Source organism: Sceloporus undulatus, chromosome 6 (genome assembly GCF_019175285.1).
Source record: "Sceloporus undulatus isolate JIND9_A2432 ecotype Alabama chromosome 6, SceUnd_v1.1, whole genome shotgun sequence".
Classification (NCBI taxonomy): Eukaryota; Metazoa; Chordata; class Lepidosauria; order Squamata; family Phrynosomatidae; genus Sceloporus; species Sceloporus undulatus.
This window is the reverse complement of record NC_056527.1, coordinates 167200389-167217095: the sequence shown is the minus strand read 5'-3', so window position 1 is coordinate 167217095 and position 16707 is coordinate 167200389. Positions and strand designations below refer to the sequence as shown.

At 44.0% G+C, this 16707-nt stretch overlaps 1 protein-coding gene across 1 annotated transcript in view; it reads right to left on the bottom strand.

Moving 5' to 3' along the window:
* The window catches only part of RGMA (repulsive guidance molecule BMP co-receptor a), a 32663-nt gene extending 16179 nt beyond the window's left edge, over window positions 1–16484 (bottom strand). The window contains 2 exon segments of the mRNA XM_042474018.1: window positions 9385–9500; window positions 16058–16484. Of these exon segments, the coding sequence (XP_042329952.1) occupies window positions 9385–9500; window positions 16058–16077 (136 nt within the window). The 5' untranslated portion in view covers window positions 16078–16484.
* Between the last annotated feature and the right edge of the window lie 223 nt (window positions 16485–16707).

Sequence of the window (16707 nt, the reverse complement as noted above, 5' to 3'; positions counted from 1 at the left end):
AATCCCCATGCTGAGTGGAGCATTTGGGGAGTTGTTGTTCCAAAACCAACCGTTTCCAGGTTCTGCTTTCTGCTAGCCTCCTCCTCCTTGGATGCCTTCCAGATGTTGCTGGATTACAACCCCCATCACTTCAGCTAGCACAGCCCCATGCTTGCTAAGGATGATGGGAGTTGTATTCCAGTACATCTGGGAGGCACAACATTAGGGAAAGCTACTTTAGGTATTTGCAGTCAGTGCAAAACTGAGAGTAACCAGAAAAGGCAGAAGCTATTTGATATGTTAAAGTTTGCAAGAGCTACCATACACTGACCGAGGGTCTATCCAGACTACACAGAGCATTTTGATACCAGTTTAAGTGGCATGGCTCCGTCTTATGGAATCCTGGGATTTGTAGTTTGGAGAGAGAATTCTCTGCAAGAAAGACTAGCACTCCATAGCGAAGAATGCTAAACATCTCATCAAAGCATAAATCCCAGAATCCCATACAATGGAGGTATGATATTTAAAGTGGCAGCGCCCTAAAAAGTCCCAGATGCAACCTTATCTTGGAACCTAAACAGGGTTAACCCTGGTTAGTACTTGGATGGGAGAGCGCCAGCAAAAACTGGGTGCTGTAGGGTCTATTTCAAAACAAGGAATGGGCAAAACCACCCCTGAGTACTCCTTACCTAAGGAAACCCTATGAAATTCATGGCGTCGCCATAAATCAACAAGAGACTTGAAAACAAATGCGCCTGCGCACAAACTCCCCTTATTGTGTAGTATGGATAAAGCCCACTACACAACTGCAGCACTTTGATGCTATTTTAAGTGTAATGACTCTATCCTATGGGATCCTAGGATTTGTAGTATCTTGAGTTATTTAATATCTGTTGGCACAAAACTCTAACCCTATAGTTTAGGGGAATACGAGATAATTCTAGGTGCCTGGGGGGGAAAACCTACCAATCCCAGGTTTTCATACTATGGTTGTGCAGCGTTTCAGACTAAAACTCCCATTGGTTTTAGCCAGCATGGTCTACATTCAGGGAGGAAGAATCTAGTAAGTCTACAAGATCTGGTAAGCCAGTTAGAGACAGCCCCACCTAGACTGGAAGATTGGGCCTTAACTCCCTCCTGAACAACCGCACTGGGTTTATCACACTATTCTTTGTTGGCATCATTCTGTGTTTACCTTAAAACAAAACCGAACAAAAATAAACCTCAGACTTTTAAGAAGGGGAGAGAGGAAACATGTCAAGAGAGAGAGAGAGAGAGAGAGAGAGAGATGGGTGTGCATTAGTCGCAATGTGTCAATGCACTGATCTTCTCTCTGCCAAACCCTGCAAATTTCCTGCAATTTTCAGGCAGTGTCTACATTCAGGTTTGAGTCTGGGATTATGACTCCAGAGACCAGGGTTTGAATCCCTGTTTGACCATGGAAACCAACTAGGTCACTTTGGGCAAGTTTCACTCTCTCAGCTTCAGAGAGAGGCAAGGGCAAACACCCACTGAACAAATCATGCCAATAAAAACCTGTTATAGCTTCACTTTAGGGTTGCACATGTTGGAAATGACTTGAAGGCACACAACAATGATACATATATCCAAACTTTAAAGAAGATGGAAATGGCTGAAAAAGAGGGATGTACCTGCCGTGGCCAGAATACAAAAAGAGACCAGGTATTAGATATAGTATGATATGGTAAGAATGGAAGTGAGCCAGCATAATGAGCATCCGACTATGACCCTGGAGACCAGCCATGGAAACCCATTGGTGTGCATTATTATTATTATTATTATTATTATTATTATTATTATTATTATTATTATTCCAGTACAGGGACAGGGACTCAAGGCAGCAAACGAAAATTAAAATAGTCATCCACACTGCAGACGTAATCCAGTTTGACTCCACTTTAACTGCCATGGTTCAATGCTATGGGATTTAGCAAATTGTAGGGTGGTGGTTGACACACTCAGCCTTCTCTATCAAAGAGCTCTGGTGCCACAATAGACTACAATTCCCAGAATTCTATAGTACTCAGCCATGGTAGTTAAAGTGGTATCAAACTGGGTTATTTCTGCGGTGCGGATGCAGCCTCGGTGACCCTCGGCAAGCCTTGTACTCTCAGCCCAAGAAAACCCTGTGATAGATTCACCTTACGTTCACCAGAAGTAGGAAATGACTTGAAGGCAAACAACAACAACAAATGGAGGAAGAAGAGACTTGGCAGGATTTAAATGGAGGTCATGCAAGCCCAGCATTCTGCCTCATGTTCCCAAACAATGCACACAGGCTCAAGCAGACTCCTTCTGGAGCCTGGAAGCAATTTAGCCACAAGACAAGGAGCGATTGATAACCTTTATCCTCCATAAATTTGCCTAATCTCTTTCAAAAGACATCCGCGCCAGTGGCCATCCCCACACCTCATGAAAGCAAACTGCAAGTTTAGTGACGGACAGTGGTTCCCATGTCGGCAGGGTGAGGAATCCACTTTGAGTTTCAGTCTGAACTTTAAGGGGCCTTAGGTTGCTCCTTTAGGCCAAAATCCACTACTCAACTGACAAGTCACAATCTGTCACAGTGTAAGCCCACATATGCAAGGGAGAAATAATTCAGTTTCATGGGCATGGCTCCATGCTATGGAAATCTGAGCATGGTAGTTTGTTGTAATACTATTCCCAGAATTCCATAGCATGGATCCATGCTCATGAAAGTGGTGTCAAATTGAATGTTTTCTCCCGTGTGGATGCAGCCCATGGTGACTATGCACAAGGCGAAATTGTGCTTCTCTTTTTAGGTCAGTGCTGCAACCTCCCAGCTTCTCTGGATGACTCTTGGGGATAGTCTACACATAGGTGTATTATACAAACTGGTGCAAATTTTTGCACAGACACATCAATGCTTAGTCGTCTTCACATTCCTGTGCAAATTCGCATCTATTTGCCCTCCCTGCAAATGCACAGCTGTGCACAGAGGACAGCTGGCCACACATGCCAATGGCAAACCTTCTCTGAACAAATCTTGCCAAGGAAACCCCATGATAGGTTTGCCTTAGGGTTGCCATAAGTTGGAAACAACTTGAAAGCACACAACAACAACAACAACAACAACAACAACAACAAAACATGGAGGTACTATAAACCTATTGCAGCAAATATGAGCTACTCAGCAGCTAGGTCTTGACCTAGAGATCCCCATTTCTGCAGAACGTCACCAAAGTCAAAGCAAACTTCCTTTCCCCTTGGTCTTTTCCCTAACTCTGTTATATGGACACCCATTCTGAGATATTTCAGGACTTCAGGCGGTGATGTTTTCACAACTGTTCAACTCCCCTTTTCCTTCTCTGTTTCCAGCGAGTGCCTGGAATCGCCAGGCAGCCCAGAAGCAAAGGCCTCCTTATCAATTTATCTGACAAAGCCTCCAACCAATTGGCAGGTTCTTATCTGGGATTAGCTGCCGAGTCTCACAAGATCCCTGCGATGGGGAGAAAATCTCAGATGGCCCAAGTGACAGGGAATAAAAAAAATAGGAAGCGCAATGGGCATAATCTGGAGAAATTGAGTGTTATCGATGAGAACCAGCACATGTAGGGAAGTTAAAATGCCAATGATGTGCAGCAGAGTGTCTGAGGATCATTTCTCTTTCTGTGTGTAATATCCATCGGTCTGTCTGTGCATCTCACATCACATTAGATGGGTGCAAAACTAATCCACATCCTAAACCTTTGGAGGCATCATTTGGCATCATTTCCCTTTGGCTCATCCTACATCCTTTGTTACATGCCCCTAGGTTTTACCCTTGACATATCCATGGGTCATATCAAAATCCATCCTAGTGCAAGCCCCTCCAATGCAACAACAACAATCATTTATTATGGTCCAGAGGCCCAACAAAAATACACAAGTAAAATGCTAGTTATAACACATGGGTTCTCCTAGCCCTAGTGTACATCTGTTTGATTTCAAAATGACAATTTCATCCATCAAATGACCATGGGGATCCCGAACGCCATCATCACCACAATGGGCACAATCAACCTCCAAACTGCACAACTGGAAAAATGTGAAACGCATGCCAAAACTCACACTTTGCCTTTGTTTCAGTGACGTTTCTCCTGACGGGCAAAACAACCAGAATGCTGCTGAATAAAAAGTCTAGCAAAAACTGCTTTGGTGCCAGCTTTGGCAATACCAACAACCCACTTGTACCAGGGATGCTACTTTGGGTATAGATATTATGGCCAGAACGACTGAGGCTTCATCGCCTTGGCTAAAGATATATTTATTTGAGATAGTTTTTTAAAGGCGAAACCTCCCATGTAGTGTCCCTTTGGAACAGATTGTTGGCTTCAGACTGTATTTTAGGAACATTAAAGGGGATTATGCTGGATCAGTCAATGTCCACAGAATTCTTTCTTTTTGTGAGCCAGCAGCCAAATGTCCTTTTACAAACTTACTCAGGAGGAAAAGTCCCAAATAAGCAGGTGTAAAATAAAGCCTTAAAACTGCAGTATGGCCTAAAACCATCTTCTTCGACCTGCAGATGTTTGGACCTCAACTCCCATCACCATAGTCAGCTAATGTCGATGGGCATTTCAGGATAATATTTTTGGTCTCAGACGTACGTTTTTGGGAGTCCCTCTCACTAAACTCATAAAAGGAAAAGCTGTGGCCACTGGAGCTTTTAAGTTATTTTTTTGGGGTGGGAAGAAATAGGAGGAATAAGCCATGGCATATATTTATCAAGTTATGGACAACGTTAGGTAACTCTGAACTTGGCAATAGAGAAGGGATGGCTTGGGATTATCCAAGTCTACAAACCTAGTAAAAAACAGAATGGTGGATTGGGAGGAACCTTGCATCTTTTATTGGCTGGTGTTCACTGAAGAACCTTGCAAAAGTGGCTAGGATTTAAAAGCAATTTGCAATCTTGGATTTGAGAATGATTAAATTAAGAGATTAGAGAGGAAAAGTCAATAGGACAAAGCAACTGAGGTCTACAAGACTCATAGTGAACTCCACAGTCACCCACAAAAAGCCTCATAAAGCAGAAAAATACAATACAACACATCCTCAAACTCAGTTAATATATATTTTACCTCCTGAAAATAAAGAGTCCTATATAACACAAAGAGAGACAGAGCAATAGAGTGCTTTTTTGAGTGTTGGCCTAGGACACTGCATGATCAGGATTTGAATCCTTGCTCAGCTGCAGAAACTCACTAGGTAACCTTGGACAGGTCATACTGTCTCAGCCTCAGAGTAAAGCAATAGCAAATCCCTTCTGAACAAATGCTGCCCAGAAAGGCCCATGATAAGTTTGCCTTAGGGGTGTCAGAAGCCAAAAGGACTTGACGAAAGGTGTACGGCAAACAACAAACAACAAACAGAACACAAGCCATCGCACACCCCAAACTGAAGATCAAGTTCTTTCTTGCCAGGTGATGTGAGCTCCAGCGTGTTTTGCATTTTTATACAAGGAGAGCCAATTCAATAATATCTTGGCTCTGGCAGCACACCTTCCCAGCAGATCTACACAGAGGTGATTCAGTTGTTCTGGGGTTGTTTTTGCACCCTTTTGATCAAACCTTGCCAAGAAAAGCCCACCATAGGTTTGCCTTAAGGTCGCCATAAGTTGGAAACGTCTCGAAGGCGCGTGACGGCAACGACAACAAGAGGCCACGGAATCTAGTGTGAGTTTCTCAAGGACTGCAATTGCTTAGGAAAAATGGAGGGGTGGGGAGAAAAAAATGTGTGCTCCATCCTAAACCAAGACAAATGCAGAAGAATGAGCTTTTATTTAAAAGCAGAGGGGGTTTCCTCCTCGGCCGTGCAAAACCGTTTTGCACTTTGCAAAGCAAAAGGTTGCCAAAAATAGTGCTATAGCAAATCGATATCAGAAGTTTTTTGCTCCTAGAGCATTAATAATTCCCTTTTCACCCCCATTCCCCAGTTTCTTTTTGCCTCCAATGAAGTGATGTTGGTTGGAAGGAGGGGAAGGGGAGGAAAACCTACAGGCCAAGAAACTGGAGCACTTTTTGGAAGGAACAACTCTCCCTGTGTGAAGTTACTTTCCCTTCCCCCAACGAAAACAAGCCCTCGGAGCTTGAAGGAATGTGCAAGCCAGACTCCACCAGCAACGCTGTGAAAAGCTATGGGGGGATTCATTGGAAACAGATGGCGGTTTTCATCTGTGATTCTCAAAATTCGCTCCTTTTTTTTCCTTCTGACACCATAAAAACAAACCCTGGGCTTGAAGGAAGGAGGTGGGAAGAGGAGGAGGAGGAGGAGGAGGAGAAGAAGAAGAATAAAAAGGTGTGGGGGATAGAGAGAGAAAGAGAGATGGAGAGAAGGAAGGCGTTGGATCCAAAAATGCTTCGTCTTTTGCAAACATGTCCAAGAAAGAAGATCAGAAGGGATACCTTTTGGACCTGCATTGGATAGTTGGAAGACAAGAGGTTAAAAGGGAATTTCTGTGGCTTAAGTTTGTTTTTCAGAGGCACCCACCCACCCCCTCCTTTTTCCTTTTCTTTTCTTTCAAATTTGCTCCGAAATTTTGAGTAGAACAACATCTGGCAGAGCCTCCATTCAGCTAAGGTTTCTCGCCAAGTTAATAAAGAGCCAAGGAGAAAGGCAGGTACAAGTAGAGAAAAGCAGCTGCTAACATGTTCCTACAGAAATATATATACATATATATATATGTATGTGTGTGTGTGTGTGTGTGTGTATTTGTGCTTGTGTGTGTATTTTGAAGGAAAGGAGGCAATATAGCAAATGGGTTATACCTTTCCTATCACCCCACCAAGAAAATCGATGGGTAGAAATGATGCAGTTTGACACCACTTTGAATGTGGAAGCTCCAGTTTATGAAATCCTGGGATTTGTAGTTTTACAGAGTCTTTAGCCTCATGCCACAAAGAAGCATTAATGCACATCTTTTTACTTTACTTTAGCCTTCTCTGCCCAAAAGTGCTGATGCCTTACTGAAAAATCGCCTAATTATGCGTAACGATTTCACATGACGTCGCACAAAACCCGCCATTAAAGTGGCCACAAAGAAGCATTAATGCACATGTTTTTCCTTTCGGGATTTCGGTGACGATGCATTTCCGATATCACTTTATTTGCACCATTGCATGCGAGAATCTTTCAAGCAATTACTCGCCGTTTCCGCTTCACTTGCGGAATGCTTTAAATGCGCTTTAATCTCTCTTTAATGCCGAAATCAGCCCCAGTGTGATAAACTCCAGAGAGAGTGGAATGAATACGTTTGAAATTACTCACAAGGCGTGCGGAACAAAGCAGACCGCCACCAGTTTTTTGGGGGGCTTGCTTGAAATTTAAGGAAGGAATTTAAAAAGGGAACCGTGGGGTTGGGATACACCACAGAGAAGGCCCTGTCCTGTCTGCTCACCAAACTGGATTTTCTTGGTGAGGAGGAAGTATCGAAAGCCTTCCGGGACTTATCTCCCATTAAGGACAGGTTCATCAAGGAGGAAGCAATCTTTCCAGTCCATATCTTCTTTAATAGTAGGAACCAGCGCCTTGGATGTTGCTTGAAACATATTGGTAACTAGCACTAACAGAATAAGCCCAAAGTGTTCCAGTCAACAAAGTGTGCACCAAGGAAGCAACCAGGATGCTTCATTTCACACTAGGAAAAACATGTAAATATTGGGTTAAGATATCTCTCCCATGCCAAAGCAGAACATACATATGGATGTATACTTCTTTCCAAGGACCTAAGTACCCTAAAGGCACCAGATCATGTCTAATCTCAGAAGCCAAGCAGGGTCAGATCTGGTTAGTACTTGGATGAGAGACCACCAATGAATACCAGGTGCTGTACCCTCTATTGCAGAGGAAGGAACCATCAAAACCACCGCTGAGTATTCCTTGACTAAGAAATTCACGGGGTCGCCATAAATCCATAGGTGACTTGAAGGTGTGTACACACATATACTTCTCCCCCATCTCATGCGCGCACACAAACACCATTGCCCTGGCTCTTCAAAGTTTGGAAAGCCACAAATGTTGCTCCTGCCCCTCCATCCCAAATGTTAATGTACAGAGAAATTTCCTCCAAAGGGATGTTTTAGTCCTTTGGAAATAAACACAGCCTTTATAATGGAAGGTAACTCAGCACTTATTGATCACTGCATGCTTCTCTGTCATGTACAAATGAGTATGACACACAACACAACTAGTATGAGGACATTGTTTTTGGAGAGACTACAACGCCATACAACTTTGTAGTCCCCCCACCACACACAAAGATCCTTCCCATGTTCTTTGCACATCTCTGGCATTGCTCAGTCACAAAATGCATGGAGAATGTCTAATGGGAGGGCAAAGAAAGAAAACTTTCTTCCTAAAGACACTCAATTTCACCTGATTATGGAAGCTAAGCGGAGTCAGGCCTGGTTAGAACTGGCATGGAAAACAACCAAGTCTTTCCACCTCGAACTTGGAAAGAATCCTGCTTGAAAAGCCACGGAGAGAGCTATTTCTGCTTGTCAAAACTGGCAATACATGACTAGGTGGACCAAACAGGGTGACTGCAAAACATAGGACATTCAAGAAAAATGGAGGACAAGACCAAATAAAAGCTGAAAACACTCATAGAAATGTAAATGCTTGCTTCATAGTCCCACTCAAAATGGAGGACATTTTGGGATTCCTCCTGGACAGATGGCTGAAGTGTAGGGCATGTCCGGAAAAGGGGGACGTCTGGTCACCTTGGGAGCAAGGATCTGTTTTAGCATAAGGACCCCATCCTAGAAACACAGAACACTCTAGATTTTGGAAAGCCAAACAGATTCAGGCCTGGTTAGTACTTGGGAGACCATCAAGGAAGACCAAGGTAAGGGTAAGAAGGAATCCAACCATAAAACCTTGGAGATCCACATCTCTCAGCCTGAGATGACAACACTGGATTAGATGGACCAAGAGTTGGACTCAACAGAAGACAGCCTCCCACAACCTCCAGAAGATCCCAGTGGCTTCGACCGGATAGGACTTTGGGTGCATCTGCACTGTAGAAATGATGCATTTGGACCCCACTTTAAGTGCTTTAGCTCCATCCTATGAAACATGAGCTCTGTGTTTTTACAAGCCTTTTCTGCCCAGGAGGTCCCTCACCAAACTTCTCATCCCATCATGGAGCCCTGGTACTTTAGAGTGGTGCCAACCTGCATTATTTCTCCAGTGTGGATGCCCCCCAAGAAGCCTTGCAAGACTGGAGACCTGCTGCCAGTCTGAGCTGACCACACTGGACTGAGACAGAGTTAAGAATCTCAGCAAAGGCAGCTCTTGAAGGGCTGAAAACCCAACTGGAAAGTAAACCAAAGAAGGAAAATAAACACACAATTGGAGAAGGGAAAAATAGATGCTTCTTACCTGTTGGGAAGACGCAGAGAGAGACAAAGAAGGTTTGGATCAGTCCCAGGGCTTTGGTTCTTGCCCCTTTCCCCATACCCATCCATCCAGCTTCAGCTCTAACCACTAGCCTCTCCCTATAAGAAGAGTCGTTTGCAAAGAGAAAGAAAGAAAGAAAGAAAGAAAGAGGAGGAAAAAGGGAACAGAAGGAGAGAAAGAAAGAAAGAAAGAAAGGGAAAAGGGAGGGAAAGGAGAGAAAGAAAGAACAAAAAAGAAGTAAGAGGAATGGAGGAGGAAAGGTATCAGTTGCAAGGAAGGGATCTAGCAAACCAACGATGCAAAGAAGCAGAGAAAGGGACTGGACACAAGAGTGGCCTCCCCTTCCAGTAACGCACTCACAACAACACACACACACAGAGCCCTGTGTGAGTCTTAGAAAACAGCCCAAGGCGCCAGCTCCCTGCAGCCCTCCTTCTCTGGGCTTACTCCCCTCCAAAGCCAAAGGAAAGGAGGGATGGAGGTGGCTCCGGTTACAAGAGGCAGCAACGTCAGGAGGAAAGGGGCTGGGCGCCTAAGAAGGAGGAGAGAAGGATGGAGGGATGGAGGAAGGGAGGAGGAGGAGAGATGGAGTGCAGCTGGATGCCAGCCCAAGGCAAGAGGCTCTCCAAAGGGAGCCCAGAAGGACGAGGGCTCCCTCTGGAATGTTACAAATAAATCGCTTTGCCATCCGAATCGAGGGATCGGTTCGGCAGCGGAGCGTGGTTCACACCACATTTTCTCCGATCACATTTTCTTGCTGCAAAATAGAAGAACCCACTTGCAGTTCACATTGACGAATGAATCGACTCAAACTGGACCCACTCCAGCTAGTCAAAGGGCAAATTTAAGTTGATTCCGATCCGCATCTGGTTCACACTCGCGTGGAATCAGTTTATCCAAAAAGATGTGGAAAAAAAATCAGCGTCAAAAAGACGCGGGTTAAATGGGTCTAGTGCATGGCCCCCCTCTCCGAAAAGCGATTCAGTTTAAGTGGGAAACAGGGTCATTTAAACCGGTTCAAACCAATTTGTGATCCAGTTTAAAAGGAAGTGGGAATGAGGCCAAATCCTTGCCCATATAGGGAAACACAGGGGGATCCTTGTCCATAGGGAAACACTGGAGGAGACTTACCCATAGGGAAACATAGGACAATCCTTGCCCATAGGGCAAAATAAGGGAATCCTTGTCCATAGGGAAACATTGGAGGATATTTGCCCATAGCAATATATAGGGGAATACTTGCCCATAAAGAATCATAAGAGAATACTTGCCCATAGAAAACAGGGGAATACTTGCCCATAGGGGAACATAGGGGAATACCTGCTCATAGGAAACATTGGTTGACACTTGCCCATAGGGATACATGGGGAAATACTTGCCCACATCGAAACGTTGGGGAATACTTGCCCATACATCCCACTCTCAAAAAAACGCACAAGTGCCAGAGTTCCATAGCAGTGAGTCTTAGCCATTAAAATGGTGTCAAGGTGGATTATTTCTGCAGTGTTGATGGAGCCAAAGTCTTTATGCAGGGTCTTTTGGATGGATGGGGGTCCTCTGCAGAAAGTCCAAATTCCTGCAAACCGCATGTGGCTGGATCACATTCTGTTCGACTGGAACAAGGCGTATTTTAAACGCCCCATGGCACGGGATGGAGATATTTGTGACAGAACAAAGCCCCTCTTGTATACACACTGGGACAGATGGCATTTCCCTCTCGACTCCGGTGGGAGACCCATCATTGCAAAAACCCCTGAGATATAAACTTCACATATGGCCAGGCTTATTCTAAACCATTCGTCAGAAGCTTGGCTGCAATCTCTGTATATTTTCTTCTCTGCAGGCAGGAGTCTATCCCTCACCTCCCTAACTTTCCCTCAGAGCCCTTTCCAAATAGCTTTCCCCCAAATGTACAAATTCCACTTTTCCAGCTAATAAACAGCTGGGGAGAATTGTCTCCAAAATCCAAGAAAGGAGACTAAGAAGAAACTGGGCTAAGCAGCGCTAAGAGGGAACCCAGCAGAGTAGTGGCTGGAGAGAGAGCGGGACTAGGGCTGCAGCCGCACTGCAGAATAATCCACTTTGAAACCACTTCAACTGCCATGGCTCAATGCTATGGAATTGTGGGAACTGTAGTTCCTAGACCTTATCCCAATGATTCCCAAACTTTAGTTCTCCAGATGATTTGGACTTCAGGGCCCAGCATTCCTGATTGTTGACCAAACTGGGAGTTGAAATCCAAAACACATGGAGGACCAGCTTAGCCTTTTTTGACTGAGAGATCTGATGCTGAAACAAACTATAGTTCCCTGAATTCCATAGCCATGAGCCATGGCAATTAAAGTGGTGTTGAACTGGATTATTTCTGCCATGTGGATGCAGCCCAGGACAGGGTTTGAATCTGCACTCATCTGTGGAAACCCTTTGCATGACCATAGGCAAATCACACTCTCTCAGCGTAAGAGGAAGGCAATGGCAAACCTCCTCTGAATAAATCCTGCCAAGTAAACCAAGTAAAGGATGAATGGGTAAATAGCACCATACTCTGTCTGAGCATGGAAGTTAAGCAGGGTCAGCCTTGGTTAGTACTTGGATAGGAGATCACCAAGGAATACCAGGTGCTGTTGGCTATATTTCAGAGGAAGGACCTGGCAGAACCACCTCTGAGTATTTTCTTTGCCGAAGAAAATTATGAAATTCATCAGGGTGCCATAGGCTGATAGGTGAATTAAAGTGATATACTTTACTTACTGAACCCTAGGATAGGATTGCCATAAATTGGAGCTGATTGAATGAACACAGCAACAGCCACAAGAAGAAGGCACAGCTGGTGAAAATTTATTTTTTGGACTAGTTTTTCTAAACTCCGGTGCTATGTTATAAACAGAGTTTGGGAAAATTCAAGAAGACATGCACAAAGTTAGGTTAAAACAAAAATCAGAGAGGAACAGCAAATGCATTAGCAATAGGCTTGAGAAGGAAGGATCGTTCTAAAGTTGACTCAGAGGTTTTAGAAGGCCCTTCCAATATGCAATGGGGTTAGGCTGCTGAAAAGACCTCAAGCCCATTGCTTAATTCATTTGCTGCTTCTGGATGAAGTTAGACCAGCAAGTCAGTCGCTCGAAATATAAAAGTTGCGAGTCGAGTCGAGTCAAGTCAGTGCATCATTTATTCCTGAGTCGAATCCAAGTCAAGTCACTGAAGCGAACTGAGTCCGACTTCACTCCAAGTCAATTGACTCAAGTCTACATCACTGGTCTTTACTATAATTTATTTTTGTATTTATTTCAAAGATTTATATCCCACCTTTCCCTCATTGGGACACTATCTTATAGACGTTTCTATATGTGTTTTCTTTCTTTCTTTCTTTCTTTCTTTCTTTCTTTCTTTCTTTCTGCATATACTTTGTATTCATTTCAAAGTATTAAAAGACACCAACATATATGTCAGAAGGCATCTATCGTACGACTTAAACCAGTATTTCTTATCTTTTCGTACACTTCCAAAAGTTCTTTGCACTGAACGAGATTGGTTTTCTATCACTGTTTTAATCTCGATTCCATGTTTCTAATAAGATGCATGGATACTTTATTTAGCTGTGTGTTGTTTTTTATAAGGTTCTGCAAACAGATACCATATATACCCGACAATAAGTCGACCTCATGTATAAGTCAAGGGCAGGTTTTGGGGCCGGAATTAGGGTTTTTGGTATGACCCATGGATAAGTCGAGGGTAAAATTTAGGGCATTTAGCAAAGGATCTAAAAGGTGAAGCAAAGCAAAACAATGTCAAAGAATGTACAAAATTCCAGCAGACATAACTTTTTGTGCTCACTCTTAAGGTTGGATGGATGAGAGTAAGAGGAGATTGTTGCTCTCTTGCCTTTCTTTTAAATAGCAAGATAAGATGCATACTTACATTGACCCATGGATAAGTCGACTCAGTTTTCTGGGGTCAATTTTTGGACCTAGATTTGTAGACGTATACATGAGTATGCGTCTGTTTCTGTTTTCAATACAAGTTGTACCACTTTGTTCTCTTCCTAGGATTAAAACGCAGCCTGGGATGTGTCAGTGCGCCGGTAGGTGGCAATGTGTTTCCTGGCCTGTTTGTTGGGTGCAGGGAATGAGGAGCTCATGGGAGAAAGACCTGGTTTATGGAATAAATGCAACCCTGAGCCTCCTTAAACCACATGACATAAAGCCCTTTCCCAGCTTCCCATTAAAATCTCAATTTGGGGAAATTGATTCCACCTCGGAGCAATTGCAAGGCAATTACTTCAACAGGCGGCAATCAAGACGCACAATCTAAACAACACCAAACTCTCGCCTCACGCCTGAGCGCCACAAACAAGAATGTTAAACACATGCACGCAGAACCACATACACACACTACACACACATGCATGCACACACACTTTGCCTTGCCTTGCAGACACAATGCAAGCTTACTTAAGAAATTAAGAAATATGGCAAGCAAGCTGCAAGGGAAGTGGGGAGGATGTTGGAGAGAAGTCTGCCTTTTGGAACTGGAAGGAAACATTGCTTGGGTTTGATAGGATTTGCTGCCTTGAGTCCCTATATTGGAAGAAAGGCGGGATATAAGAAAGTAATAAAAAATAATAAATAGGATTCACTGTGGAAACTGGACAGCATTTCAGGTTGTTGGACTACATCTCCCAGCATTCCTCCCCATCAACAAAGCTAGCGAGGGCTAATGGGAGTCATAGTCCAACAATATCCAGAGAGTAATGCAGCTTGCACTCTTAAATAAGATGGTTGCTGTGTGCCTTCGAGTTGTTTCTGATCTCAGTTCCGTTCTCTCACAATATATGATATGGTTTGTGGGGCAAATTTCCTCTTCTTTTCTTTATTATCCTCTCCTTAGAGATGAAGCATTATAGGCTGCATCCGCACTGCAGAAATGATCCGGTTTGACACCAGTTTAAATGCTATGGCTCAATGCTATGACATTCTGGGAACTGTAGTTTGTTGCAGCACCAGCCAGAATGCCATAGTACTGAGCTACGGCAGTTAAACTGGTGTCAAACCAGATTATTTCTGCAAGGCAAAGTGCCTCTTCATGGATGTAGTGTAAGTATAAAAGAATAATTCAAAAGAAAGAAGGGAAGAGAGAATGAGAAGAGACCTGTTTTGTTTTTATATACTGTATCTTGGAATTAACAAGACACCCATTTGATGGTGGTAATAAAACGTTGCAGCAGGTGTCAGGAATTTCCAGCAAACAGACAACAGAAAAATGATTTGGATAGTTTAAATAACCCTGAGAACTATAGTAACTTTCTCGCTTCCACACAATCACACAGATACACACAAACGCATACCCTGGCCACAGAATTTAGTGGCATTTATTCACACAAAATAAGGTTGCATACACAATCATAGGAACCTGGTTCAAGGGCAGATATTTATTTATTTATTAAATTAATTCAAAACCCACCTTCCCTTCCATCGATAGGGACACAGTAGGGATTCCTGTCTCAAGAGTAGACATGCCAAGTGTACAGAATTGGAACCTAATTGTGCGACTTGTGCATCTCTGTTTGCAAGGGAATCCTGCTTAATTTTTCTTGCTTCCAGAAATATTCCCTTCCATGGAGGGTCTCTGGGCTGGTCCTGCCATGAGACAGATGGCAGATTCTGGGTATCAAAAAAAGGGCGCCACGCTGTTACTGGTTTTATTTTGCATCTGTGGGATTTTTGCAGCTAAGCATCGCAAATGTTTTGCCTCTCCAAATTGTGGGTTGGGGGTGTGCCCTGCTCTGCCTCAGGCAGCCAGATGTCTGGGGCCAGATCTGATGCATGCTGCAATTCTGTGCAGACTCCCAATGGGAGTAAGCCCCATTGTCTTGAGTGGGTCTTACTCTGGAGCAAATCTACATAGCCTCTGGTGTTAAATTGTGGTTTCATGGGACTGCAATATTGGACACATTTTCATCTGTTTTGGGGAGGGAGAGAAAAATAGAGACTAGCACAGAACTCTGTGTGACTTACTCCCATGTTTGTTATTTTAGGAGGCAGAAAGGGGGATCCTGAATCCTATTGACCCATCCCAAGTGGAGCGGACCTATGGGATCAATGGTTCAGCGATGCATCAAAAGATAGGCAAATCCCATTGATTCAGGGGTCTGTTCTAGTTGGGGCTAACAATAAGATTTTGGCTAGTTTCTGGGTTTTTTTTTTTTTTTAAATGGTGGGATGGATGAAAGAAAGACAGAAAAGAAAAGAAAAAGGAAAGATCCCTGGAAATTGGCTTTGGAAGAAACTTAAACCAGATTTCAAGGAAGGCAATGCAACGAAGAGAGAGAAGAAGAGATCTCTCAACAGGTTTCCTAAGTAAACAGAATTAAAGAAGAGGCAGGAGAGGGTGAACATCAGGAAGATCAAGTGTCGAAAAATCCACCCACACACCCCCCTCCAAAAAAAGAAAACCTATGTATGCATTCAGGCAAGGAAATTGTGCAAGGGATGCTCAGCATGCCGGAAAGGGAACAATTAAGTAACAGACGAAGAACAAGGCATGCAATTTGAAAAAGGTGAAGAAGGGGCATGGTCCTTATCTCATCCACACACAGACACCCCAATTCCACATCTTCAGTAACATCCTCCCCATCACCACCACCAGCCTGGCTTACCTTCTTGGCTGCATGAGCATCTACACCTGGTCAGAAGAAGATAGTGGGAGCTGGATGCCTGCAGGGATTGGGGAGGGGGGAAGGCTGGATTGCCTGCAAGAGACTGAGCCTCCCTCCCTCCAGAACTGGCACCCCTTCTTTCCTGTAGAGTTGCAGAGTCTGCAATGCCCCCCTCCTTTCTCCTTGATTCTCCTTCCCTTTCTCCTTTAGAAATTGCAGGAGGGAGAGATGAAGGCTTGCATCTTCTGTGACTCCGGCTGCATCTCTGCAAAAGGACAAGGAGGAGGAAGAAGAGGAGGAGGAGGAGGACGAAGAAGAAGAGAAGAGGGAAAGAAGGCTGGCAAGGAAATTGCTGAGCAATTGCCAATGCACCTCGTTCTCAGGTCTGGGAGAGGAGAGATGCACCGCAATGCTTAGGGAAGCTTTGCTCTTGGCTCTTCATGTGCTGGTAGTGTGCAAAGATGAGTTCCCACATGCAAAAGAGAGAGAGAGCGAGAGAGCGGGAAGAGGCAATCTGGGATTGGGGATGGGGGGGGGGTGATGAGACAATCTGCTAAACCAGGGATTGGGGAAAGCAATGGAAGGAAAAGGTGGATGGGAAGCAAAAACAGGCAGGTCAGGATAACCTGGAATTTCATTCTTACTAGAAG